The sequence below is a fragment of the Glandiceps talaboti genome, chromosome 13 (genome assembly GCF_964340395.1).
Source record: "Glandiceps talaboti chromosome 13, keGlaTala1.1, whole genome shotgun sequence".
Classification (NCBI taxonomy): domain Eukaryota; kingdom Metazoa; phylum Hemichordata; class Enteropneusta; family Spengelidae; genus Glandiceps; species Glandiceps talaboti.
This window is the reverse complement of record NC_135561.1, coordinates 9,907,514-9,934,899: the sequence shown is the minus strand read 5'-3', so window position 1 is coordinate 9,934,899 and position 27,386 is coordinate 9,907,514. Positions and strand designations below refer to the sequence as shown.

The window sequence follows — 27,386 nt, the reverse complement described above, 5'->3', positions numbered from 1 at the left end:
TTACGACAAACAGATACATTGACAACGTAAATGAATGCTTTAAGTACAGAACGTTAGCATACAGATGTAGTTAAGGTGTGACCTCTTCATCTAGGTTGCCATTTCAATTTAGATGGCCATCAATCCCAGGGATGGCGACGTGATTTTCATAATACTACAAAGGCGACCTTTCTGATTTACATTCAAAATAATATATTTTACAGTTTCATGAAAACATATTTTATTAATTATCCAAATCTATGCAGAGATGATTATGATTAATTATTTTCAATCCAAAATTTGATTGATTTAGTGTATCTATCTATTTATCATATCAGCAGTGATATAATATCCGGGACAGCTTGTGCTTTTACTTTCCGTTGGTCCTTGTGATACCTGAATACCGAGTAGCAGTTCGTCGTCGTCCTTCGGTGGTGGTATCTCTGCCTTGTCGTGACATTCTGGTCGGTAATTTCCCATCAACCACAGGAGTATATAGATAGCATTGTCACGGAACGACAAAGTTAATGCATACATACATACATACATACATACATACATACATACATACATACATACATACATACATACATACATACATACACACATAATCAAAGTGAGTTGGTTGGAACTTGAGGTGCTAAGTTGTAACTCCGAGTTTCACGCTCAATGCGTTCATCAGACAATGTCTGATGAACGCATTGAGCGTGAAACTCGGACACTTTGATTATTCCAGCCCTGCTTACCCAAGCATCGAGCACTCTATTCTACGAGTTTGATACTATTTACTACATACACACATATATATATACATATATACCTACATACGTATACATACATACATACATACATACATACATACACACACACATACATACATACATACATACATACATACATACATACATACATACATACATACATACATACATACATACATACATACATACATGACAATAACAGGGGAGGAAAAGTGAAAGTACAAGCCATACTAGATTTTATAATATGAAAATAATAAATATATAATTTCAGTTCGATTTCAAGCACCTGGCCAAAATAATCTAACTATATCTAACTAAATTGTGTAATTATGTAAACACAAATAGAGGCACTCTGCAGTAATCAAATCTATTGACAACTCTATGTCAACAGCGGTCAAAAATAATTTATCGGTATGAAAATGGCTTAAGGTAATATGGTTCACACTCGGTACATACAGTGACAAACATATTGTTGTTCCGTAGCAATGCTATAAGATGACTGCAAAACAACTATGGAAAAATAGCATTGGAAGTTTGGTTTTCTTGGAGACAGTTTTTACTAAATCTAATTTCGATATTGAAAAAAACCTAAATGTCTATATTTTGAAACCCCCATGAATCCTTGTGTTTGTGGGGTAATTAAAACACAGTGTCCAGAAGAGTATAGTTATGGTCTCCCCAAATATCAATTTCTCACGGAGCGGCAACTGTCTCCTACCAGTCATACTTAAGAAAACACCAAAACACTACTTACACATAATGATGTATCACTGCTGCCTCTAGAAGGAAAGAAATTACAATATTCGGCTTTATTCATATTGACATACAACATAGTGTTCTGCTAAAATATACTGCCATTGTTGTCAAACGGTCAATGAAGGTCTATACGTGTGTACCTATACAGAACTGATATAAACACATGTTCATAACGTGATCGATATTGTGGAAAAAACAAATGGTGAGTATATATAAACTGGACGCTGAACTGGTGGATATTGTGGAAAATAATATCAACTAGTGAGCATATATAAACTGGATGTTGAACTGTATGTAATTCTGTAACATTGCTATTCTATCTGCCCCTGTGGATGATGGGAAATTACCAACCAGAATATAAAGACGGCAGAGACATTACGACCTGAGAACGAGAACGAACTGCCACTTGGTACTAAGGTATAACAAGGACCACCAGTGCAAGCACAGTACCGAATATTTTACCTGTAAATGCTGGTGTAGCAATGGCCAACAGTAAGTACACATATTAGTGATATTATTGCTAGTACTACTTAAAGTGTAATATTGGTTATTTTGGTGTTTTTCTCGTGAGATATGGTATGTTTTTTTGCAGCCACATAAACACAAGCTCTTTCACCCGCACAATGTACAATACACAATGCACAATAGCAACGGTGCCACTTACAGTTGGCAGGGGTGTAGACGCAGATATTCGTGTTGTTTAGCAGTCGGATAGTAAACATCAAGTTTAAGTGACATCACTTTCACACTAGTCTGGTTCTACTGCACTGTTACAGTAAAATAATGGATATGCGTATCACTTTTAATGGGATTATACGGGAATGATCCTGCTATGAGAGGTGTTGTGTGGTGCCTTTGTTATTAATAGTCGGAAATGTCGAAATCTCTATACAAAACTAACCGTCATGTCCCATGGGTAAAACACCTAGGTAATATCAAGTGAACTGTAAGAATATGTTGTATGTACATGAACTCGAAATGTTTCACCTTATTCTTTCCCTTTTCACCTTTTGTTGTTACTATAGCTATCGTACGCATAGTATTAGACACGTCCCATATATAACCCCCAATTTCACATACATGTCAAGTTGTGCTGTTAGGGGTTCTGTATGCATAGGAATTAGCACACCCTCCTAAAACATTTCGGTTGTGCAACGAGGCTCATCACTGCCGTTTGTTTCTGAAAGGCTAAAGTCCTTTGGCAAGATTTGAACCATGAATGTGCCTTAGTCAACCCAGCTGTATAATTGGGAACCTGGTAGGATAGATGTTATGTGAATGCTCAGTCCTATGCGCTTATAGAGGCTGCAATTGATTGTATGCTCCCCAGAGAGTTGAGGAAGTATAAAGGCCCGTTGTGCTGCCATTGATCCGTGCCAGGGGTAATAATTGTGAGCGCCTTGAGCTCCCAGGAGGAAAGGCGCATTATAAATTCACATTAATATTATCATCATTATGTTATTATAGTGATGCCGTTAACCTATGACATCTTTATCTAGGTTGCCATTTCAGTGTAGACAGGCCGAGATCTTCTGGATGGTGACCTGCTTTTCTTAATAGTACAACAAAACCTGTCTGATTCAAGATTAAATATTTCAGTTTCATAAAAAAATATTTTTACTCATCATCCAAATCTACGCAGCCATTGATACTGTTACAATAAATTGCTTCCCATTAAATGTATGATACATTGAGTGTATCTATGTATTTATAATATATTTCGCGATATAACATACAGGGCAGGATTTGCTTTCACTTTCATACATTGCATATCCTTGTTGTAGTCAAGATGATCTAATGTTTCACTTTTTCATGCTTATATAGTCAATAAGGATTTTTGGCAAAATAACCTCCTGCCCATCCTTGTAGAATGCATGACATGAGTCTCGGACTAAAAGTAGAACAGTCATTTTACAGTCCATGTAACGCACTCTCCTGGTAAACATTCTAGGTACCAAGTTCAAAATAACTTCAAGGCTTTAGAAGGTTGTTAACGAAGAATTGTTGCACGATCTTCAGGCGATATAGCCCATCGGGCAAGATAAATATATATATTTAACCAAAAGCTAATTCGTATTACTATCCAAGCCAGTTAAACTACACGAATACATGCATCATTTAATTATAATCGCATTACTTTTTTGTTCCAGGATTGCAAGTGAATTTAGACAAAGTTGATACGGTCACTGCAAAACCCTATAAATTCGATAATGGTAGTAATGTTTATGACCTGATAACAAAAGTAAAGGAAGAAAAAAAAATGGATGATGATGACGAAATCATGATTTTCGAGCGTGCAGTAATCAAAGGATCAATTAGTCCTATGCTTGAAAACAATAACTTACTATCGATGTATGAAAGAAAGAACTTTGTTTATCATGTCAGAGGTGCAGACCCAGACCTAAGTAAGTATATTCATGATGAAGCGAATCTCGTCGTATAGGGTGTAACATCTGTGTTGCAATTTTTTATATTACGATGCACTCATTTGGAACCTTAATAAGTATGTTGTCATGTTTTAAACCACAGAATACAAGGCTTTAGAAAATCAGTTTCTCAAAGCTGTTAAGGACAGTTTCTAGAATCCGATAAGAAGAGAATGTTCTGTGACCAATCGCATTATCGAAAATATGAATTAGAATTATTACCTATTTTTAATGTCAGTAAACAAAATAGTAAATATACAATTGTTAGACTTTTTTCAATGACAAGCTGGATGAAAGGGCCTGATGAAGGCATGTGTGCTAGGGGATCTGAGCAGTACATTTGGAGTACTTAGGTAAACTACGTAGCTAGGCGTTGTTTTACCAATTCCTTCGCTGTAACTCTTTGATTCACAATAAAGGAAAATTGATCAATTCAACTTTACACTGTTCTTGTTATTCAGAAAAATGGGCTAGAATTAAATATAATAACCAGTGTTTATATATTTCTGAGCGAACTTATATGTAAATATCTGTAAATTGACATATTAGGAAAATTTGAGAAAATCAGCTGTAATCAGAACATTGCCTTTTTTGGACCTATTGGACATGGCAAGTCCTCGACCATCAATTAAATTGCAAAGGTAAGAAATGTCCTTCACATAAGTGTTGATCGTTAGTCAAAACAATCAAAATTTTGAACTTTCAATCGATACCTGTTAAGTGCTACTCAGTGATATGTCGACGCAGAGATGAAAACTGTTGTAGTGAAATAAAAATGTGGTCCATTCATCAGTTTGTAAACAGAATACCAGCGTCCAAGTACCACACTTTCAACTGTGTGCCAAGGTCACATGATAAGCAGGAATAATATTAGATTCCAATACTGAGTCACGTGACAACCGAAAACATGTAACAAGTTCACAGATGTGATGTAGGGAAAAAATGTAGTTTTTACATTTTGCTAAATATCAACTGACGTGTTTGTTACTTTTCTGAAGTTTAAAACCAATCTACAAAATGGAAAGCTAACTAACTTGGGGTATATATAGTATTGCCTATTTATTGTTATGGGGAGAGCCTGGAATATTTTATCATAAACGACAGTAATTAAAATGTAGTATGTTTGTGATGTCCAAGTGCTACCATATAGACGTCTCAAACGTCTATGGTGTTATTTATGCGGCCATAAATGTTACAAGGTTACCACTATATGGAAGGAGTTGTTTGTTTTAGAAGTGTATAAGACTAATAAAGGGCAATGTTTCTTTTCTTTTGGACTTACAGTCATTAGGATACAGGGGGCCAATTGCTACGACAATTCTAGGAAGTGTGGCAGGAACAATGGTATATACAAGATATCACATTGATGAACATCGCTTGTCCTTTACTCTATGGGACGTACCTGGACAGTCATTAACTGGAGGACCTGAAGAATTGAAGAAGAAAATAATCAAGAACATTGTGAACGGTTGCCAGCCTGCTAATAAGCCTATTGACACCGATATTAGACGTACAAAACGGGACGAAAGAATCCATGCAGTCGTTTGTGTACAAGATGCAACCGCAGAGATAGACGGTTTGCATAGAGTCGTCATTGATGCAGTATTGAGACAAGATGGTAAGTTGTCGAAATCAGCTTCGAACTTGATGTAACTTTTAATAGGTCTTTATTTTCCTTTGTGGGGTCGAATTTGTAAACTGTATCTCATGTAGAGAGGAAATTAAAGGAGTTCAAACTGAAGCACACTTAATCACCACTTCCAATCGGCTGAACTCTCCTCTGACTAATGAATAATACTAAAATATCCTAGAAATCCCTACTATGAATGCAACTGTTCTAACAATACCATATCATAGAAGGCATGCATTAACATTGACAATATACTGGACTATAGAATTACTTTTACTACTTTCACTCAGTGAAAAATAGGTAAATGCAGCTTGTGTCACCTTAAGTACACAAGGAAAATTATTTATATTTAAAACAACTTTTTTTCTAAATTATGACGTGCTTGCCGGGAATGTTTCAAATTCTCCGCTCTGTCTACAGAATATTTGTGTTGATTACAGCCTTGAACATAAAGATGATTTTGGGTGACATCATTAAGATATCATTACGTTTACAAAACTTGCAAATCTGCACTTGATATGTATTCAGTCACGCAAGTATGTATGTATGTATGTATGTATGTATGTATGTATGTATGTGTATGTACGCACGTATGTATGTATGTATGTATGTATGTATGTATGTATGTATGTATGTATGTATGTATGTATGTATGTATGTATGTATGTATGTGTGTATGTATGTATGTATGTATGTATCTATGTATCTGTGTATGCATGTATGTATGTATGTATGTATGTATGTATGTATGTATGTATGTATGTATGTATGTATGTATGTATGTGTGTGTATGTAGTAGAATAATAAAAAGAGAAGCTGGTAGGACGAGAGTACAAAGAAATGCATAGGGAACGAGTTATAGAGTCCGAATAAATAAACACAATTCAACGTTTCGAATCACAATTGTTTGTAACATATGTCAAGGCACAATATATAGCAGGTTACCACCCGACTATATAACTAAATGTTATTGAATAGTATGAAAGCCCATTAGGGACATTCACCGAATCAAAAAAAAATATTATCCCAAGATAATATGATACTTTCTCATTATCTCGAGAAGTTAGCTTGTTATCTCGAGAAACTATCTTGAGATCTCAAGAAACTATCTCGTTATCTCAAAATAATTTCTCGTTATCTCGAGAAACTATATCGAGATCTGGATATATTTTTTTTTTGCTTTCAGAAAACAAAAGGTTATGTCATATCTCGAGAAAGTATCTCATTATCTCGAGTTAACTTCTCGAGATAATGAGAAAGGCCCTTGTTTTGAGATGTTTTTGGCCCTAAGAAAAGTGTGGGTGTCACGAGTAGTTTTACTTGTATCAGTACGAACATAGTGCATTGCATTACATGCCAGAAATGTGGATGGATTTTTGTATATAGGTTCGACTGTACGTCATCTTGGTGATCATTTTGTGCAACATCTCCATCCTACCAGACAGAAGACTCGTAATTATCCCGCATCTATGCATTTTATTACCAACGATTATAGTGTATCAGATAGGTCTATTTCAGGAATTTACAAGGTGTCTGGCGATGCGAATCTATTGAAGTTGAATGAGGAGGATATCATTTTCCATGTCGTAATGCTTGAACCCAACGGAATTAAGACATTATTTACATTGTCCCTAATATCTAATAACGATTATAGGTGTGAAAAGTTCTAAAATTCCCACGCACCAAATAGAACCCAATAGAACACGCCTGAAATAAATGTATGTATGTATGTATGTATGTATGTATGTATGTATGTATGTATGCTATGTATGTATGTATGTATGTATGTATACAAGTAATAAATGCCGTCCGGGTAAATACACGCCGACGTAGGAGGCGTGTATTGCCTGGATGGCATTTGTCTTGTACTCCGGCTATTTAGTCCCTTTTGTCATATTCTTCCCAGAAAGAATCCCCTACACTCTTCGTCTATGTTTTGATTTTTGGTAAGAAGACTGACGCTTAAGCCGACATGTGTCAACAAAGTGGATACACGCCTGTGTCAACATTCGATGTGACACACATATATCGCTTCGTTGTGACGAAAATAGCCTACACCTTCAAACTTTTCAAATGTCGTGTATTACGAAGCAATATAGTGTACATCAAGCTGAAACACAATAACACTTGATATGTCATAAGTCCGTCATCAAACTACAAAAATACAGACTTCAATTATTACGAAATGTTGCTTTCTCCCTGCCACTATACCGTCTATCACTTACAAGTTGTAGTACACTGTGAGGTAATGTTTATTATTACCAAAATAGTGTTCAACATGTGAACGGAAGTCTTATCTGTTGAGTCACAGTCAGGGGTCATGTTTGTGTTATGCTTGGCTGTGTCTAATCACTCTTCCCCAGATGACATTAATTGGATCTCATACACAGAAAATACACTCCCGCCACCAACATGAGATAAATTTGTTACTCTTCTGATACACCGGTCTTCACGCTTTTCCCTGATTGGTCAATACCCTCATATGTAACTGTCAGTCGAAATTTAACGCCCACACCGGAGTACAAGTATGTATGTATGTATGTATGTATGTAAACGTAGATAGAATGAAATTAGTCTCAGCTTTATTTCTCCGTAATTTTAAGTTTTAGTAATATTGAATAGTCTAATCGTCCATTTTCACACTTTCAACAGGTCGTAGTGTTCCAGTTTTCCTAATCATGACACATGCAGACATATTGATTGCACAACATCAGTTGGATGCAGCTGGCATGGATCGCAAAAAGAAAGAATTCGCACAATTAGCTGGCCTAACTCCAAGTGTAACTTTTTGTATAGCAAACTATGATCACATGCACCAGTATAACATAGAAGATCCTCAGAGAGAAAATTACATACGAGAAATGTTGTTACAAATTTTATCATCTGCTAAAATGTACAAAAGCGAAGTAGAAAGAGGTGAAAGACGCGAAGCAAAAAGCAGTGGTAGTTCATGTCAAGTTATGTAAGGACCTGTGTTGTTTTGTTTTTCAAGTTATATTTAACTTATTTAATATTCACAATAAAATATACAAATATCATTTTCAAAAGAGTAACACGAAATGACCCAAGTTTATAGCCTAGCTACGTGACTGCTAATCGTCAAAATTTAATCAACGTTTAATAGCACATACCCTTCACGTGGTTAGGTCCAGATATGTCCAAGCTCTCTACATTAGCTAAGCCATTTACCCAACAGTTCTGTACTCACACCTAACATTATTTCACTTAAGAACAGCTCATCCAAGTTAGATACGCCTAAGTCCGTCTCAAACTATTTGTCTTGGTTATTATGGCTGACCCTGTGTACCGACTACATGTTGATACCCAACAGCTCTACTCCCTTGATGCCACATGGCGATGGTCCTGACATCATCAGACACGGTGGGTAGGTATAAAACAATTTTTTTTTAATTCATACAGACAAAAACAAGCAAGTGACGTGTCAAGTGAAGGATCCTTGAATAATCAAGGAACCAGAAAATGATTTTAAGATGTAAATTTATGTGATCATGTTGGGGTTAATCTGCAGGTAAAATTCTCTTTATCAACATCATTCACATGTCGTGTTCTGAAGTATGTGAAACACCTTGTCAACATCAAGTCAAGAGTTTGAGATTCTATACGCCAGTATTTGTTCAATATGTAATTAATTGTCAATATATGTCACTTTGGCCATATTGCAGTGAGACTGTGCCATCATACTTACAGTCGCATACACGCGAGGACGTATTTGAATCATTCTGAGCCAATACTTCTTTTCAATAAAATCATCATTCCATTATTACTTTTACCACAGGATATAATTTGATCTGTGTTTTGTAGCCATTTTGAGGTATGTTATGGGGTTTTACCTGTGTAAATGTATTGCATGACGATCTCTTATTTGTCTCTGTGTAATGTTGAATTATGAAGGGTTTCATTGTTTTAATTATGTTTATAGCATAACCTCGAGACATTTATTTCTGAAGCTACGTGCGTCAACAAGTATATTTTTGTATTTTAATCTTTGATTGATTTTCATGTTGTATTAACTCGATTGAGTGAACAATTTCCACTGTGGTTCAACATTATTGACTTATCAAATATATTTTCTTAAATTGAATTGATTGCTACTGTAGCTTTACATATTTCATATACTTTATTTTATTTTTTGTCTAAATAATTGGGAGAAGAAAATTCTGGTTCACGATTAGAGATGTCAGTGATTTATGTTGCAGCAGGGACGTCATACAGTTGAAGACTACTACGCGTATTGTAACGAGTCTTGGACCCATAATATTTTTCCAGGCATTTTCGGCCATTTCCCTTGAAAATTAATAAAATGTGTCAGTTTTATTTCAACCGTTTTCGTATAACACAGTGTCATTCTGAGAATGACTGACTGCAAAACACCATGATTCATTGACATCTTGTGGTGTTTACTCGGAATTTATACTCAGTGACTTCATTTACAATGTACAGTTTCAGAATACAATATGACCATGCTATTTAGAGATTTGCTAAGGTGGCAAATATGACATCGAAAAGTTAAATAACATTTATATGTGTATATACTAAATGTACGAAGTTTATCCTGACGTCATCAGACACGGTGGGTAGGTATAAAACAATTTGGTGTTTTAATTCATACCGACAAAATCAAGCAAGTGGCGGGTCTAGTGAAGGATCCTTGAATAATCAAGGAACAAAAAAAAATAATTTTAAGATGTAAATGTGATCATGTGGGGTTTAGTCCAGGTAAAATTCTCTTTATCAACATCATTCGCATTTCGTGTTCTGAAGTATGTGAAACACCTTGTCAAATCAGGTCAGGAGTTTGAGATTCTATACGCCAGTGTTTGTTCAATATGTAATTAACTGTCAAAATTTGTCATTTAGGCCATATTGTAGTGAGACTGTGCCATCTTACTTACAGTCGCAATCATGCGTGGATGTAATTAAATCTTCAAGTGATTCAGCCAATACTTGTTTTCAATAAATTCATCACACCATTACTTTTACCACAGGATATAATTGGATTTGTGTTTGGTAGCCATTTTGAGGTATGTTATGGGGTTTTACCTGTGTAAATGTATTGCATGACGATCTCTTATTTGGCTATGTGTAATGTTGAATTATGAAGGGTTACATTGTTGTAATTAAGTTTATAGCATAACGTCGAGACATTTATTTCTGAAGATACGTGCGTCAACAAGTATATTTTTGTATTTTAATCTTTGATTGATTTCCATGTTGTATTAACTCGATTGAGTGAACAATTTCCACTGTGGTTCGACAATATTGACTTATCAAATATATTTTCTTAAATTGAATTGATTGCTACTGTAGCTTTACATATTTTATATACTTTATTTAATTTTTTGTCTAAATAATTGGGAGAAGAAAATTCTGGTTCACGATTAGAGATGTCAGTGATTTATGTTGCAGCAGGGACGTCATACAGTTGAAGACTATTACGCGTATTGTAACGAGTCTTGGACCCATGTTATTTTTCCTGGCATTTTCGGCCATTTCCCTTGAAAATTCATAAAATGTGGCAGTTTCATTTCAACCGCTTTCGTATAACACAGTGTCATTCTGAGAATGACTGACTGCAAAACACCATGATTCATTGACATCTTGTGACGTTTTCTCGGAATTTATACTCAGCGACTTCATTTACAATGTACAGTATCGGAATACAATATGGCCATTCTATTGAGAGATTTGCTAAGGTGGCAAATATGACATCGAAAAGTTAAATAACATTTATATGTGTATATACTAAATGTACGAAGTTTATCCTGACGTCATCAGACACGGTGGGTAGGTATAAAACAATTGGGTGTTTTAATTTATACCGACAAAATCAAGCAAGTGGCGGGTCTAGTGAAGGATCCTTGAATAATCAAGGAACAAAAAAAAATAATTTTAAGATGTAAATGTGATCATGTGGGGTTTAGTCCAGGTAAAATTCTCTTTATCAACATCATTCGCATTTCGTGTTCTGAAGTATGTGAAACACCTTGTCAAATCAGGTCAGGAGTTTGAGATTCTATACGCCAGTGTTTGTTCAATATGTAATTAACTGTCAAAATTTGTCATTTAGGCCATATTGTAGTGAGACTGTGCCATCTTACTTACAGTCGCAATCATGCTTGGATGTATTTAAATCTTCAAGTGATTCAGCCAATACTTGTTTTCAATAAATTCATCACACCATTACTTTTACCACAGGATATAATTGGATTTGTGTTTGGTAGCCATTTTGAGGTATGTTATGGGGTTTTACCTGTGTAAATGTATTGCATGACGATCTCTTATTTGTCTATGTGTAATGTTGAATTATGAAGGGTTACATTGTTTTAATTAAGTTTATAGCATAACCTCGAGACATTTATTTCTGAAGATACGTGCGTCAACAAGTATATTTTTGTATTTTAACTTTTTGATTGATTTTCATATTGTATTAATTCGATTGAGTGAACAATTTCCACTTTTGTTCGACATTATTGCCTTATCAAATATTTTTTCTTAAATTGAATTGATTGCTACTGTAGCTTTACATATTTCATATACTTTATTTTATTTTTTGTCTAAAAATTGGGAGAAGAAAATTCTGGTTCACGATTAGAGATGTCAGTGATTTATGTTGCAGCAGGGACGTCATACAGTTGAAGACTATTATGCGTATTGTAACGAGTCTTGGATCCATAATGGTGCAAAACACCATGGTTCATTGACATCTTGTGGTGTTTTCTCGGAATTTATACTCAGCGACTTCATTTAACAATGTACAGTTTCAGAATACAATATAGCCATTCTATTTAGAGATTTGGTAAGGTGGCAAATATGACATCGAAAAGTTAAATAACATTACTTTTACATTTGTATATACTAAATGTACGAAGTTTATCTTGCGTTTGTTTTGGAAGATCTAAGATTTTAGTTACTCTAAAGTCTAATAAAAAATGTTGTGTAGTTCCGGCAACCTTCAAGTTTAGAATAGATGGGGTAGGTATAGACTGTCGACAGTCGTTCGTGCCTTTTTGCTACGTTTTATCTAAAACTAAAGTCGTCGCCTCGCTCCGATCTTGAGCAATACTACTATAACCGCATACTACTGATAGTGAGGGCCGTAGGCCCGAGCTCGTACCAACGACCCTCGCTATCACTAGTACACGGTCATATTAGTATTGCTAGCATGCTCCGGATCGGAGCAAGGGGGCGACTTTAGTTTTAGATGAAACGTAGCAAAAAAGGCACGAACGAGTGTCGGCAGTAGGTAGATTTTTTATTTTATTTTATTTTATTTTCTCGTGCGAGTGTCTAGTTCAGCCATTACAAATTGGAAGAACAGTTTTATATCGTCTTTTTAAGTTGATGTCAGTTTCCGGTCCGCATCCACTATTTCTTGTGAGACTCCACAGTTTTTGTGATTTTATTATTTTTTTCTGGGGTCGGGTAGCCAGAACCAAACATTTTTTTTGGCCTTAGAATAAAATGTAATCTTGGAAATGTATATTAGGCTGCATTGGCCAAGGATTTTAATACTATAGATAAAATGAATTAAAATCAACCGAGCGGGATTAGCTCGGCCTTCGTTGAACCAGATATCGTTTGTATATTGAGATTTTTACATACATAATCTAAGTCATCCGGTATGTTAATTCGTGATCTGTGAAGAAGAATCTGGTTGGCTGGATATATTAAGTCAAAGTGCTGCTGGCCAAAGTGTCAAAAGAACTGTTACTAGTACCTTGGTCAAGCTTCAAACCATGAGTCAGCTGTTTCAGTAGTCATGTGTACGAACATTCTAGAAATACATCTAGCAATCAGGACCGTGTCCTCCATGATTATGTCTATAACAATCAGTTCGTCGATAGCAACAGTCAGCTCGGCTTCTGCCAAAGACACCTACATGGATGTGTGTCTACCAATCTGATAAAAATATGATTTTGGGAACTTCGCACGATTTCTTGATTTACCTCCTAGTTTTGTTGTCGTTTTAAAAAAAATATATTTTTGTTCTGCGGGTATCTTGTACGTTGTAGCTACAAGGCACTTGCAGAACAAAAAAGAACAAATGACACTAAAGGTAGAAAACGGGGTTAAATCATCTCGCCGCCAATTTTCCTACATCATGATCAGATTATCATCAGATTGGGTGTCGAGATAATAAGTATGGAAACATGATACCGAACTGAATGCCAAGAATTGTAATATTAAACAGTTGCTATGTCACTATCGTATCGTGTTATTTTTTGCCTAACAGTCTGAGGCTCCTCATCTTTCGGTCTGTCTGTCTGTTTGTCTGTCTTTCTGTCTGTCTCTATTCATCAAACTCTTTCGATGTTTATTGTTTGTTTGTTTGTTGATATTATTTGGGTGCTGCACTCGTCTGTTGTTTATGTCAAGAGGGCGCTATTGACGACCAAACATGTGAGCAAGTGATGATGTCAGATCAGTGACATAGTTACTCCAATCAGTCAAACACAGTAAAGCAACGTTCCTGCATTTGAAGGTTAGTATCCCTAAACACTACAGTATTTTGACTTTGGTATGCCATTATGCCGGTACAAAATCACTACACAAAGATTCAGTCATTCATTTGCGTATATAGCTTAGTACATGTCCCATATATTCAAAGCGAAAATGACTCATGAATTTGTACACCATCGACCACACAATGACGCATACTTTTCTAAGAATTATGTATAGCTATTTATAAATCACCACAATAATCAGTAAAATGATTAATATGCACTATGTAGTATCAGTATGGTTTCCTTTTCATGGTGAAAAACAGAGGAGATTATTCATTTATGTTCACCAGGAAGTGTTATATGTAATGGGGTCAGTTATTAGCTGCAGGGTTAACATTTAGAGGTGTACAGAACAGCGCCTCCAATAGAACATGCTTGATCGCGCGAACAACAAATAACATACACAAATGCTGTCGTAATCCTTACTATTGCCGTCATATAGCAACTTCACACTCATTGTCCTGGAATTCATCCAATTTATAACAGAAATACCTGTACACGATATTTTAATTTATATATAACCACTGATGATAAAATACACCAGATTTGGAAATCCTATTCAAATCAATAAAATATGAACAGAACATTTTAAATAAATTGGCCAGTTAGCGAGTAATCTGGCAGGCCGGGAGTACGTCCTCGTCATTAGAATTGCTTTAAGTGGGACAATCGTTTACGTACGACGATGGTTCCTGTGTATTTATGGATATATGGAAGTAAAAAATTATGATGCTACTCATCCATGTATTGAGTGTGATTTGTAAAGAAACACAACTATATAGATACATGTTCAGTGATCACGAGGGCAACACCATACATGGACAGTGGGTCGCCCCAACAAAGACTTGCCCGAGGACGAAGCCGAAGAGTAACAGTGTGTGTTGGGGTGACCCATAGGCCCAAGGGATACTGACATATGATATTGCACGAGTACGATCAGTCAACATGTGTTTTGTAACACACCACATCATTTCCACCATTGCATGATTTGCATAAAACGTATATGGTACATGTCGCCGTAGGGTTACCATTTCACACCAGTGAAGATAGTTAAGAAAACAACACATGATTCTACACAAGATTACTACTTTAATAATTAAGATGTTTATTCCCAATCCCTTCTGACACAAGGGTGGCAAGTTTGTCATCAGAAACTCTTTAAAGCCGCAACGTTTCCACGGTTGCATCTACTCCACCAGCAGAATTATCCAGTTGTCCGTGGGGATGGGGAGGGGCTATATTCTTCTGACTATGAGAGCAGTTTGTGTGACTGTCAGGTGTAGACATCAAGTTAGTTACATGTATGCATACTGAAGATCTGTCATAGGCTATTCGTATGCGAATTCTTCCTAACATTTCCTATGGAATTTAATTTGGAAGAACAATACACCATTAGAACGACATTTTTAAATCTTTATATTTGTTTTCAGGGCTATACTTTTTCACAATGAAGCACACAGTGTATGTTTTCGCAAAGCTTCAATCGTTCCAGAGTGCAGCGTTAGAAGTGAAAAAAATACTCACAGAAATGTTGGACTCTGATATCTTTGAAGTAGAGATGTTTCCAATCGATGAGAATCCGGAACATGGCAAATCATCCACTGCTACAGAAAAAATGAAGAAAGAAAAGCTGAAAGTCAAAACCAAGAATGAAGTGGTGACGACTGTTGTTGTTATCGACAGCAATCCGACAAGAACATTGATTACACCTGCACGTAAAGATCCAGCTGTCGACCATTGGGAAGAATTGGATATGCTTTCTAGTCCATCTGTTAGTCAGCAAGGTAGGGAATTCACCCTTCCTCATAGAGTATACGTATTTAAGTATCTATGACGGGGGGGGGGGGGGGGGGGCTGGGCTGCATGCATGCGTGCGTACCTACAGATTTGATCGTATGTATGTATGTATGTATGTATGTATGTATGTATGTATGTATGTATGTATGTGTTTGTGTATGTATGTATGTATGTATGTATGTATGTATGTATGTATGTATGTATGTATACATTCACCGATACATGTATGCATGCACGCATGCATGTATGTATGTATGTATGCATGTATGTATGTATGTATGTATGTATGTATGTATGTATGTATGTATGTATGTATGTATGCAAGAAAATATTGTGCAATATTTTGTGATATAGCATTTAATTCACTTCTTCGTATCCGTTTATCGCCTCTAGGTTCTGTATTGGTTGTGATTTACGGAGACGACAAGTCCAGAAATCTAACAGGAAAAAAGATGGTGTCCCCTCAATGGCTGACAGCTTGGCAGTTCAATGACCCATGGGCATACGCATGTGCATTAAAAGGCTTATGTCTCTCTATTGACAAGGTGTTCAACGATTCACAAAAGGAGAGAATAAAAAGATATCTTGCCGAAGTCCCACTACTCCCAATCTTCAGGAGTGACGTCAACATTCTATATCTAGGGGTCGAAAGTACTTTCCAAGCATTGAGAGGACAGTTGGAGAGACACCCAGTCCTCACTGAGGCTAAGGTCGACGATGAAACGTTTGTACGCTATCGTGGAAAATTTCCCCCAACTAATATGCCATCAATATTCATACAGTATCGAAAGAGTGGCGTATTGCACCTTTGTAGTGGAAGTGAGCTGAAACAAGAGTTGGAAAAAGTAGTTTCCACCGAAATTCTAATAAACCAGGAATCCGAGTCCGGTGTTACTTCGTACCTGAATAAGATTAATCGAGTCATATTTGCCTGTCACTGTGAAAAGTGTTTATATCTTGCTTCTAAAGAATTGGTCGCCATATGTGATTTCATTGGAGCTAAATTAAGTGAGTAACGTTTGTGACATAAAACAAAACACTGTGAATGAAAAACAAAACAACTTAGATAGACAAAAAACAAAATCGTAAAAACAAAAGTCAAACCAAAGATAAAGCAAAATATCGCGAAAGGAAATGGTAACTTATTGGTGCTCTCCATACAATTCTGCAAACGTAAATGTTTAGAGCTATACAGTACAACATAACCGTACATGCATGTATGCAAAGAGCAATGGTTGCATGGTACAATTTAGTAAATATTTACTAACCTGGTAATCGAGGCTTCCGTTTACTAAGATAGACGCTAAGTATAACTACTGTCAGAATATGTTTATACCATATATAGTCACAAGTTATTGAATGGACGTTGATTTAATTATAGTCTCAGAAGGGCGGCTTTCTAGCAGCACGTTTCATAAACCTACAGTGTACTGCTTTTGAACTTCAGATGTTTATGATATCTTAATCACAGTGTATATATTGTAAATATTTTAAAGATGCTCGACATTGTGTGAGAAGAGCCTTTGGCTCAACAATTTATCGAGTTTAAATAAAGTCAAATGATAAATAATAATAATAATTTCATTGGAACAACAGGCGAACCACTGTCACTCACTTGAGTAATGAACCACACCGAACATCACTAGTTTTAGTTTGTGTCTATTACTAGTCTTAGTTTGTGTCTGTATAGCCTCAATTATGACAGTCGTATAATTGCTGAATACAATACAAAATCGAGGGTGACGGTCAGTAGTTTGGATGGGATAGTGCTTACCTACTGCTACAGTGATCACGACAAGATGCATTGTATTTGTCAATAAACAAAATCCGGACATGCGTACTAGACGACCATTGAACTGTAACGTATTACAAAGCGTTAAGATAAAGTTTGTTTGTTTTTCTTCAAATTTACAGGAAAGAACGGAGTCCCCTTCTTGGGTGATGTGTTCCCTGTCGTCACAAATGATGAACACCTGGCAAACCAACATAACAATGATGGCGACATGGAACAACCTATTGATGATCAGCTATTGTTTAATAGAATTTGCCCAACACAAAGACTGAAATTAGTGGAGGGGGCTACTCGCAGGACAATGCTTACAATGTACATCTATCATATACTTCAAATACCCGCATTGCTTGGTATGTATTAAGCAGGTTCTATTTGTGTCTAAGATTATAACACGAATGTTTGCTCTACCAATGAAAACTATGCATTTCCCTTTCAAATGAAGTCATCTTACCATTATTTTTCTTCTCACTTGCCTGTGTGTGGAAAACTGATATTACTGTAACAATAGTTACTATTATTTAGTAACATTCGGACGATTTATATATCATTCCGTCTAATGATATATAAAAATATAAAAAGTAATACAATTAATTGCAATTAATTAATTAATAACGCTCTATGTTGTCTTTCTTGTACTTGAATACGATTTATATACACGTACAGGTGGGTGAAAGTATCATGAACTGGCAACTGATTAAAATATGGCATACTCACTTAAAAGTTGCACAGGCTGAGTTTATAAGCCTTTTACTCATCAAGTTAAAATGCTTAGTAAATAAAAGCACTCTCCGGTGTAATGTCAAAGCTAATGCTTTTGTTCTATAACACTACGATAGTTTTTTGTCGCATTGTTGTAACAGCTGATTGCAATAGTCGGAATTTCCTGAACATTTATGGACACATATGAAATATCACGTCATCAGATCGTTTATGAGTTATATCTTAATACTGTAACTTTGAGTTCAGTCAATTGCGAGTGGTGATTAGGTATGCTTCATTAGGTAGAATATTACATTATCTATATAGTCTACAAGGTTAGAATTTCACAATATGAGTTTATTTATATTTGAGTAATTATTGATATATATATATATATATATATATATATATATATATATCTCAATAATTTCTCAAAACATATATATATATATATATATATATTAAAATAATTACTCAATATATATATATATATATATATATATATATATATATATATATATATATATATATATATCAATAACTACACTCAAATATAAATAAACTCATATTGTGACCCTTTTATCCTTGCAGACTAAAACTTATCCTGTATCTTCTCTTTTCTTTTCTTTTTATTGGAGACCGTGACCGCGAAAAAGGAGATGAAGAAAGCATAGCGCATCAAATTCAAAAGGTAGGGAACACCACTTTTCTGTATTCTGGCTGCCACAGATTAGAAAAGCTTGTCGACACTTCGAGAGGCACATACATGTAGATCACACTGCGTAAATAGTGAATCAAAATTGAAGTAAACAACATTAAAGGCTGCAAAATTGAACTGTCCAATAAATCAAACAAAGTTCCATCCATTGGCAAGAAAGAGAAGGACTGTTCAAATATTCAGCAAAAAAAACCGAGTCTTAATAAAATGAGTTGAGGTTTCAAAAATGATGGAATCTGTGGATAGCTGACAACGGTATCCAGTTAATAAAGATTATATTTAAACACAACAGATTTGTCTTACTATGGTAGTATTGTTCTCTTTTATTTTCCCTGCTAAACTTTATATAGTTTCCCGCGCCGTTTGGAGGAGTGTGCATATGCGTGCGTGCGTGTGTGTACGTACAGAGTTTTAGCTATCGATCTTGTTTTGGACAACATTATTGTGTGTGTGTACGTACGGCGTTTTAGCTATCGATCTTGTTTTGGACAACGTTATAATGATTGTTAATTTTGGTTGTCAAAATCCATGCATCACTTTCTGTTCTACTTTTTAGTGGTAAGCTAAATTGATACTCTTCTGGTTTTAACATTTAAAAAAACGCACTTAAGTCCATTAAACAAACTTCTTCTCACAAAATCGAACACTGTGACATGAAAATTTAATTTATTATTCATGCGTCGAGATATTTTAAAATTTCCTGGGGTTGTTCAATTTTGTGATTTTTTGCGGTACTATTTTACATCTACAGGTGGAGAATAAAAAAAAAAATTTGCAGCGCCAAGTGAAAACTTGCGACGAAACCATAAAGAAGGCCAAAGGTGGAGGATGGAGAACAACCATACATTCATTCATTACTAAGTTTAGCTAAATCTACACACAAGAAAACCGTAAGTAGTATTAGCATTCATTCCTGACGACTACGCTTGATCAATGCAAAAACAAGAGCATGGTTTTAGAACTTAAACTCGCACTAGCTACAAATGGGATATTTTCTTCATCAAATAACCAAAGATATAGTCACTGAATTTGGTCAGTTATTTATAAAACGACATTATTTCTGTTAATTAGCGGTCAAAATAATCTGTAGGTTGCATAGTACTGGTCTAAATCTTGCGCGAAAGCATCATTTTGAATCTGTCACCATATTGAAACTGTACTGGTGTAACTGGGGTAAAATTGAAAAATTGAACATTGTTAACATACCAATGATTAGGCATTGTACACTAACAAGTGGTCCATAAGTAGTACAGAAACAGGTTGAAATCATGATCGCCATTGAGGGCGCTGATTTTTGGTGCGAACCCCCAAAATAATTTCCATTTGATTTATCGTATATACAGCCACAAATATACGTCTATTCACAATTGATGCCATACTGTTCACGGTATACGTTAATACGAGTTGTTCATTATATAAACTATATCCCTCGGCTGAAATATTGGCTACGTCACAGCTCTCGTGATAATAGACGACTCATAGCCACACAATAAATGTATGAACAAAATACTGAAATACATTGTGTTCATACTGACAACTGGCTGCCATAAACATTAATCTGAACTTTTTATTTCTCTCATTAATATAGGAATGGAAACATCGAAAGTCTGTTCAATAGCGGGCGTCACAGGGAATCAACAATATGGGAAATACTTTATCACATATAAATCTGAGGAGGACATTTTCGTTAACTTTTATTCGACTTTTTCGAAGAAGAGCAGCTAGTACAATACATTACACATTTAACAGTGATGAATATATACAGCAATAGATGTAGCGAACTTTTAACGTTGTTGTAAAACTATACTTACAGCAAGATGTTTGATTATGCAAACATTGATATGGCCTTGAGCATGGACACATGTAGCATGTAAACTTGATTAGCATTTGTTAGACTACAAATGCTCTAACAACGTTTCTAGTTACTTGACTAGGAATTATTGACTCAATTATTCCATCAGACATTAAAAGATATAGGTATATATTAAAGACTGAAAGACATTATATTATGGGATCATGTAAGGGCACCAGATATGAATGACCTGAACTAGTCTAGTACGTTACCCAGACAAAATAAATATACACAAGAAACAAATGCAAATACATAACTGCATAAAACATCAAATAATAATGCCAACAGTAGTGGTGGAAATAAATAGACTAATTAATATGATATGATGATACTAACAATAATATTAACAGGTTGAATTATAAAAGATACTAAATTGTTATAAAAATCATACATGGATATCTCATTATGTGAGATTGGTCTTTATGAGGTTAGGCAGTCAATTCCATTGAGTCGACTAGTGGCTGCATATTTATGTTAGTTTATTTCGGGATGTAAAATTGTTTTGAGTAATGTACTGTATTGTTTCATTGTATTGCGAAGCCATGTGTAAAAGGTTCGAAAACCAGAATCAAAAACAAAGACAAAAATATACAATACTAGTTTACAGATCGGTGTTTTAAAACTTATATATAATACACAAAGGTCATATTATTTACAAAGTAATTCACTACTGATCTTGAACTTTTGGAAAACTCTGATATTGCATAACACTTGTGATTGACGAAATTTAATTTAGCTGGAGCTTGAAAGCTTTAAAAACAAATTTCCACACATTACATAGGGTGTCATCAGCAGATGATTACGAGTGTAATTTGTGAATGTTTATTTGAACATACATTAAATGTGACACATGACTGGCTCTTAATTCATTGTAAGCATGGTATCAATAATTATGAATTGTAAAACCTTACAGTTTCCTCTCATACCATGCATGTATGTATGTATGTATGTATGTATGTATGTATGTATGTATGTATGTATGTATGTATGTGTGTGTGTGTGTGTGTGTGTATGTATGTATGTATGTATGTATGTATGTATGTATGTATATATACTATGTATGTATACTATGTATTTATGTATGCAAATCATTCATGCTATGCGTGTGTGTGTGTGTTTGTGTGCATGATGGGGTTTGCAGTCATGATGGATGAATGGTTAGAGTGCGTGTGTTTCTAGAAAACAATATTAAAATGATCCACATAATCAATGTATAATATACAACACTGCTAACCTTTTACGAATAGACTGTTCTCCGTTAAGAACGATTATCATGCTAGGTTAAATACCATCGAAAGGGGTGAATTTATTTCTAGCATACAGCATGCCAGTTCTATCCCCTATGATATACCTTATTTTGTTTGGGATATTTGTAAGGTTGAATGCTCAGTATATCAGTCTAGGAGTAGCTTTTGTCCGGAGGAACCTTTCCTCATTCCTATCGCTGTCTCTTACAATGACATAGTCGTCCACATCCAAAAATATTTACACTGTTAAACCTTAATGTATAAAATTCATATCAAATTAAAGTAACTACTGGGTGTTTTTAACATGGATTTGTTACTAGAGCAGGGGACAATTTTTGGAATTTCACAGAAGTAAACAACAGCTTCTTTCAAATCCAAACACTATAGTTATATATAATCAATTTTAATATTATTTTCAAAAACAATTTACGTTAACTTGTAAATTTCTATAAAGTTGAATGATTATGTCATTCACAAGTGAACAGTAAAACTAGTTAAACGCAAGATAATACTTACAATGTTCGGTAGTAGAACACGTTAGCTTCACGTTATGTAAATAACAACAATTAAATGTAAATAACAACAGTTGTAATATAAGCCGATGTAGACTACCATGAGATTCCCCAAAGGTGGATGATTTTATCCACGTTCGGGGAATCCCCTAGCTGTCTACATCGGCTGTTAAATATTTAACTGCTAGTCTATATCTCCTACTGAGGGCATAATTCTTCAGAAAGTATTTCCTAGATACATTACGAATGGCAGCCTCAAATAATTTGATAACTAGTTATTCTTGATTCTATATAAATCCTGATACATAAACTCCATATGAGAGATAATTTGTTCATAGGTGCTCCCGATTTAAAACGCCCAACATTAACCCCATCAATTTACTAGCCTAGTATTTTAATTGTTTGACTTTAAAAAAGAACAAATAAACAATACCACAATAGCAACGGCAATTTACTAATTTCAAGCAGTTTTCAGTGATTGGCTTAAATATTGTGTCAGGCTGCATAGACTAGTGACCCATAACGGTCCTGGGCAATATATATTCGTGTTCTACTTTCTGCTTGGCAGCCACCTATTTGAGGTTACTTGCCCAGCTGGAACTGTAAACGTTTAGTTTGAGTTTAACACCCACCCCCTTCCCAACGTTTTTAAAGGTAACAAAAAATACCCCAATAACTCAAATTCAAGGCTAACGCTACAATTAAGGCTTATTCAATTATTACATGTGCCGCCTGGAACCTCTGTATAGTCTTTCTGTTGTTGTTGTTGTTGTTGTTGTTGTTGTTGTTGTTGTTGTTGTTGTAGTTGTAGTAGTAGTTAGTTAGTACCCTGCAGAGGCACCATGTTACTCATTGCTAGCTATAGCTTGGGGTTTCCTGAGAACCACGCCGCGCCGCGCTAGTCAACTAGTAGTACACCGTATCATACATTGATCGTGACGGAGAAGTGTATCAATGTGGAGCGTGGGTAGTATTTATTATCTTTTCCGTTGTTAATATATTGTAATTATATGTACAGGTTTTCTTATATTATACAAAGCCTATCGTGACAACCGACGGCTATGTATACATGTACAATGCCAAAGCACTTGTTTGTTTACCTAGTACTCCCATAAGCCATTGCGCTGTGAGTATGGGTTTTCCCCGCTAAAAACCCTGGGAGTGGGTAAACTAGTCCAGTGCGGAAACATCCTACACGTACACTGACACGATATATATAGTCGCACGCGGTTGTTTACGACACAGATCACAAACAACTTCAAGATTTCAATTCGTAACAATTTACCACCGCGACAGAGAAGTGTACAGCGTACATATACACGTAAGTATTAGGAATTTACTGTTACGTTGTTCATATATTTACATACATATATGCAGGGTTTTCTCCCGGGGGTTTTCTTGTGCAAATTCTATAGTAGTTTCGAGAGTTTCTGTTTTCAAAAGCTAGGGAAATATCTCCTCACTTTGACACAAGAGACGTTGTCGAAAACCTAGAATTTTTAATGACAAACATGCCATTTGACCTAGCAAATTTTGTTAGCGATGCTTTTTGTAAGAGAAAGGAATTTATGTACAATGTTTAAATATGTACGCTTACTTATTCATAAGTTAAAGATTTGTATTACTTTTATAGTGTCTTGTAAGCCCTAGGGGCTGGGTGTGGCTATGGGTAAGTCCACACATGACACTTTAATAAATAAACATAACATAACATAACATAACAAAGTAGTAGTACTACTACTACTAGTAGTTCGTCACCTTCGTAACTTGTATACATACTTTGATGTGGTTATTTGTTCAGTTCTAATATAATTATCAACAGTACATAGGTATGACTACAGTAATATTATATATAACGGCCCCGGTACAACATGATCGTACGTACGATAATCGATACCTCGCGATTAGGATGATATCATAAATTACTGGTCAACAAGACGCGTCCACGAGCCTTGGTCAATGACCCACATCTTCATCGTCTCTTCATTACGGTCGCGAACACTGACAGCAAATCATGATCATCCCCTGCCTTTATTGCAAAAATGTCAAATTAATTGAAATACAAAATATAGCTTATGTCATCCATGCCAACACTTGCCTACCAAGAACTAACCCGGAAGTTTCCATTTTCACTTTCATTTTGTTCAATCATCAATGGCATAGCTTTTGAATTAGAAATTTCAAATAACAAGTCAAAAAATTAGCTGTGTTGTAATTCAACTCTCAACCTTAAATAACTTTGATCTGTAGATGTTAGTGTCCATGTGGATGAGGATGGGATATTATATGTAATTTTCAATATTTATAAAACAATTTTATCATGGCTTCCTACTTGAAAAATCAATGTGGAACAACATAGACCAAGTCTGTGTTTATAACACAATAGCTTAAACATTTTAAAAACATTTTGAACATTAAACATTTTTTACAGTTTGTTATAATGTAGGGAGCAATCAATCCCCCGAAAAATAAAGTTGAAAATAAATGACAATAAATACTTAGAGAACAGAGGTTAATAAAAAAAAATCAAGCCATGTTCAGCAGATCAGATTTAAACCATTTATAAACTAATTCATATTTCAATTTTATTTATTATTATTATTATTATTATTATTATTATTATTATTATTATTATTATTATTATTTTTCTATTTTATTTATTTATTTATTTTTATTTATTTTTTTATTTATTTATTTATAGAATTATTTTGAGTTTTTCAGTTTCCTCTGTAGGATAAATACTGGGATTACAATAGCTCTGGTGTAAATAATTATATGGAATTCACCTCCAAGAAGTCTATATAACTGAATTATTCAAAGCAGGACTGTCAGGCATGCATGCAAAATTAATTCAAATTTGATTTTTGATAAACAAATGAATATGAAAATAAATTAAAAATAGATAATAAGCAATTTTGCCCCTGAAATTTAATGTTCGCTGTCTGACATATGTCAGTTTTGTATGTCCAGATTATTGTTTGTGATATGCCTGGTTTTGGCCCAAAACATATCATGAATACATACAATGTAACAGTAACCAGAAATCAAAATACAGAAAAAATGTAAAGTCTAAATATAATGTTGTGTAGTCATAATGTGTAAATATAAAATAATATTTATACATCAAGGACCATATGGAGATTAGAATTATAGAATTACATATCTTTATACTGGTGGATACTATGAACTTTTGTTGGTAGCTTTGCTTACATAATGCTGATCACAAACAAACCAATGCATGTCACACAAGGTTGTTGTTGTTGTTGTTGTTGTTGTTGTTGTCGTCGTCATTGGGGGGGGTGTTTTATTACTTTTTCGTCATAAACAGATCTAAAGAGAAATACATAAATGCAAAATTTGGGTTTCATAATGTTTCAAAACTAGAAGCACCTGGCTGTATGTTGATCACCTCTAAATCTAGTAAAGGTATTATTCTATGATTTATTCATTCTAACTGTGTATAACCTGTATGTTTTGTTATGTTTTGGTTCAGCTAGATCATAATGTCTCGCGGACCATTGAAAGGTGATGGTACACCAGACATGAGGTATGCAGTAAACCGGAGTGCCTACCTAACACCTGGTTGCAATATGAGTGGTACCCCAGATATGAGGTATACAGCCAATCGAGTTAACAATTATGCACCTACTAAGACGTACAGTCCTTCGAATCCATCAACATTCCATAGTCCAACTAAAAAAGATGGTACACCTGATATGAGGTCTGCAGTAAACCGGAGGGCCTGCCTGGCACCTGGTTGCAATGTGGATGGTACACCTGACATGAGACTCAAGATCAACAAAGAAGCTGTCACGCAACCACAACCACCCAAGCCTGTCAAAGATATATTTGTAACTCCTTCAAAACCACAAAAAGACCCTGCCCCATATCGTGATATTCAGAGACAGCTTCTACCTGAAGGTACAGGAGATACTATTTCTATGCTCACAAGCTTCCTTTCACTCAATACCATCATTGGAAGGTATAAAGAAAAAAGATTTCATGTTAATAGGGAAATTGCAAACCCGCCATGTTGAATGTTGCATCATGGGAAATGTGATAAGAAATACTAATCAAATAGTATTATAAACAATATTTTTACATTGCTTATAACCACCAATAATCAACTCATATTTACCCTGACCAGTAGCTCCAGATAAGATATTACGATGACCACAGATAATCCCATAGTCCTTTGCGTCTGAGCATCACTAGTAGAAAAAATAGTACAGTTTACGACACTTTCCGTACTATAGTTCAGATTGAGTTCAATTCTGTACTTTTATGCTGATGAGGTGGACGTTTCTGTACTTTCCCATTAGCGCCTGTCTAATCGGATTATACTCGATCTGAAAAATAGTTCAGATTGCGAGTCGGAAGTGATTTGAATACATTTGCATTTAGTTCAGAATATATTCATGAGTTCACCCCCATAACCGGGCAGTAAACAAATGAATATTCAAATCTATCTCGCCTGCATGTGATTCAAGGCGTGTACACTAATTGTTTGACCCACAGAAAACTAACAGTAACACTATTTAGTTAGTTAGTTGTCTGTGTTTGACCACATGAAGGCGGAGGGGGAGGGTGCAAAAGAAAAGGGTTACACACATGTACAGTGTATGATATGATGAGAGCTACATTTAATGTACATGTACATACGAACTGACATGTATACGTACATGTACAACT

General features: G+C 35.1%; 2 protein-coding genes across 3 annotated transcripts; both read left to right on the top strand.

Moving 5' to 3' along the window:
* The first annotated feature begins 4,498 nt into the window (after positions 1-4,498).
* LOC144444206 (uncharacterized) lies at positions 4,499-8,518 on the top strand. Its single transcript, XM_078133623.1, has 3 exons — positions 4,499-4,563; positions 5,207-5,540; positions 8,205-8,518. Exons 2-3 carry the CDS (start codon positions 5,264-5,266, stop codon positions 8,516-8,518), a joined length of 591 nt encoding a protein of 196 aa, XP_077989749.1. The 5' UTR covers positions 4,499-4,563; positions 5,207-5,263.
* A 5,308-nt stretch (positions 8,519-13,826) lies between these two features.
* LOC144444675 (uncharacterized) lies at positions 13,827-21,789 on the top strand. 2 transcript variants are annotated; one of them, XM_078134180.1, is made up of 7 exons: positions 13,827-14,055; positions 15,508-15,861; positions 16,268-16,882; positions 17,789-18,016; positions 19,004-19,056; positions 19,835-19,973; positions 20,672-21,789. In XM_078134180.1, the coding sequence occupies exons 2-6, from the start codon at positions 15,525-15,527 to the stop codon at positions 19,952-19,954; spliced, it is 1,353 nt and encodes a 450-aa protein (XP_077990306.1). In that variant the 5' UTR covers positions 13,827-14,055; positions 15,508-15,524; the 3' UTR covers positions 19,955-19,973; positions 20,672-21,789. The 2 variants fall into 2 exon arrangements, with proteins under 2 accessions (XP_077990306.1, XP_077990307.1); XM_078134181.1 differs by lacking the exon at positions 13,827-14,055 and adding an exon at positions 14,896-15,007.
* Positions 21,790-27,386: the final 5,597 nt, after the last annotated feature.

Excerpts from the sequence above, each read along its gene's own strand:
- LOC144444206 (XM_078133623.1), top strand. The coding sequence starts at position 5,264 with ATGGTATATACAAGATATCACATTGATGAACATCGCTTGTCCTTTACT. Across the intron at positions 5,541-8,204 it reads TGCAGTATTGAGACAAGATG|GTCGTAGTGTTCCAGTTTTC; the intron begins GTAAGTTGTCGA and ends CACTTTCAACAG.
- LOC144444675 (XM_078134180.1), top strand. The coding sequence starts at position 15,525 with ATGAAGCACACAGTGTATGTTTTCGCAAAGCTTCAATCGTTCCAGAGT. Across the intron at positions 16,883-17,788 it reads TTTCATTGGAGCTAAATTAA|GAAAGAACGGAGTCCCCTTC; the intron begins GTGAGTAACGTT and ends TCAAATTTACAG. Across the intron at positions 19,057-19,834 it reads TAGCGCATCAAATTCAAAAG|GTGGAGAATAAAAAAAAAAA; the intron begins GTAGGGAACACC and ends TTACATCTACAG.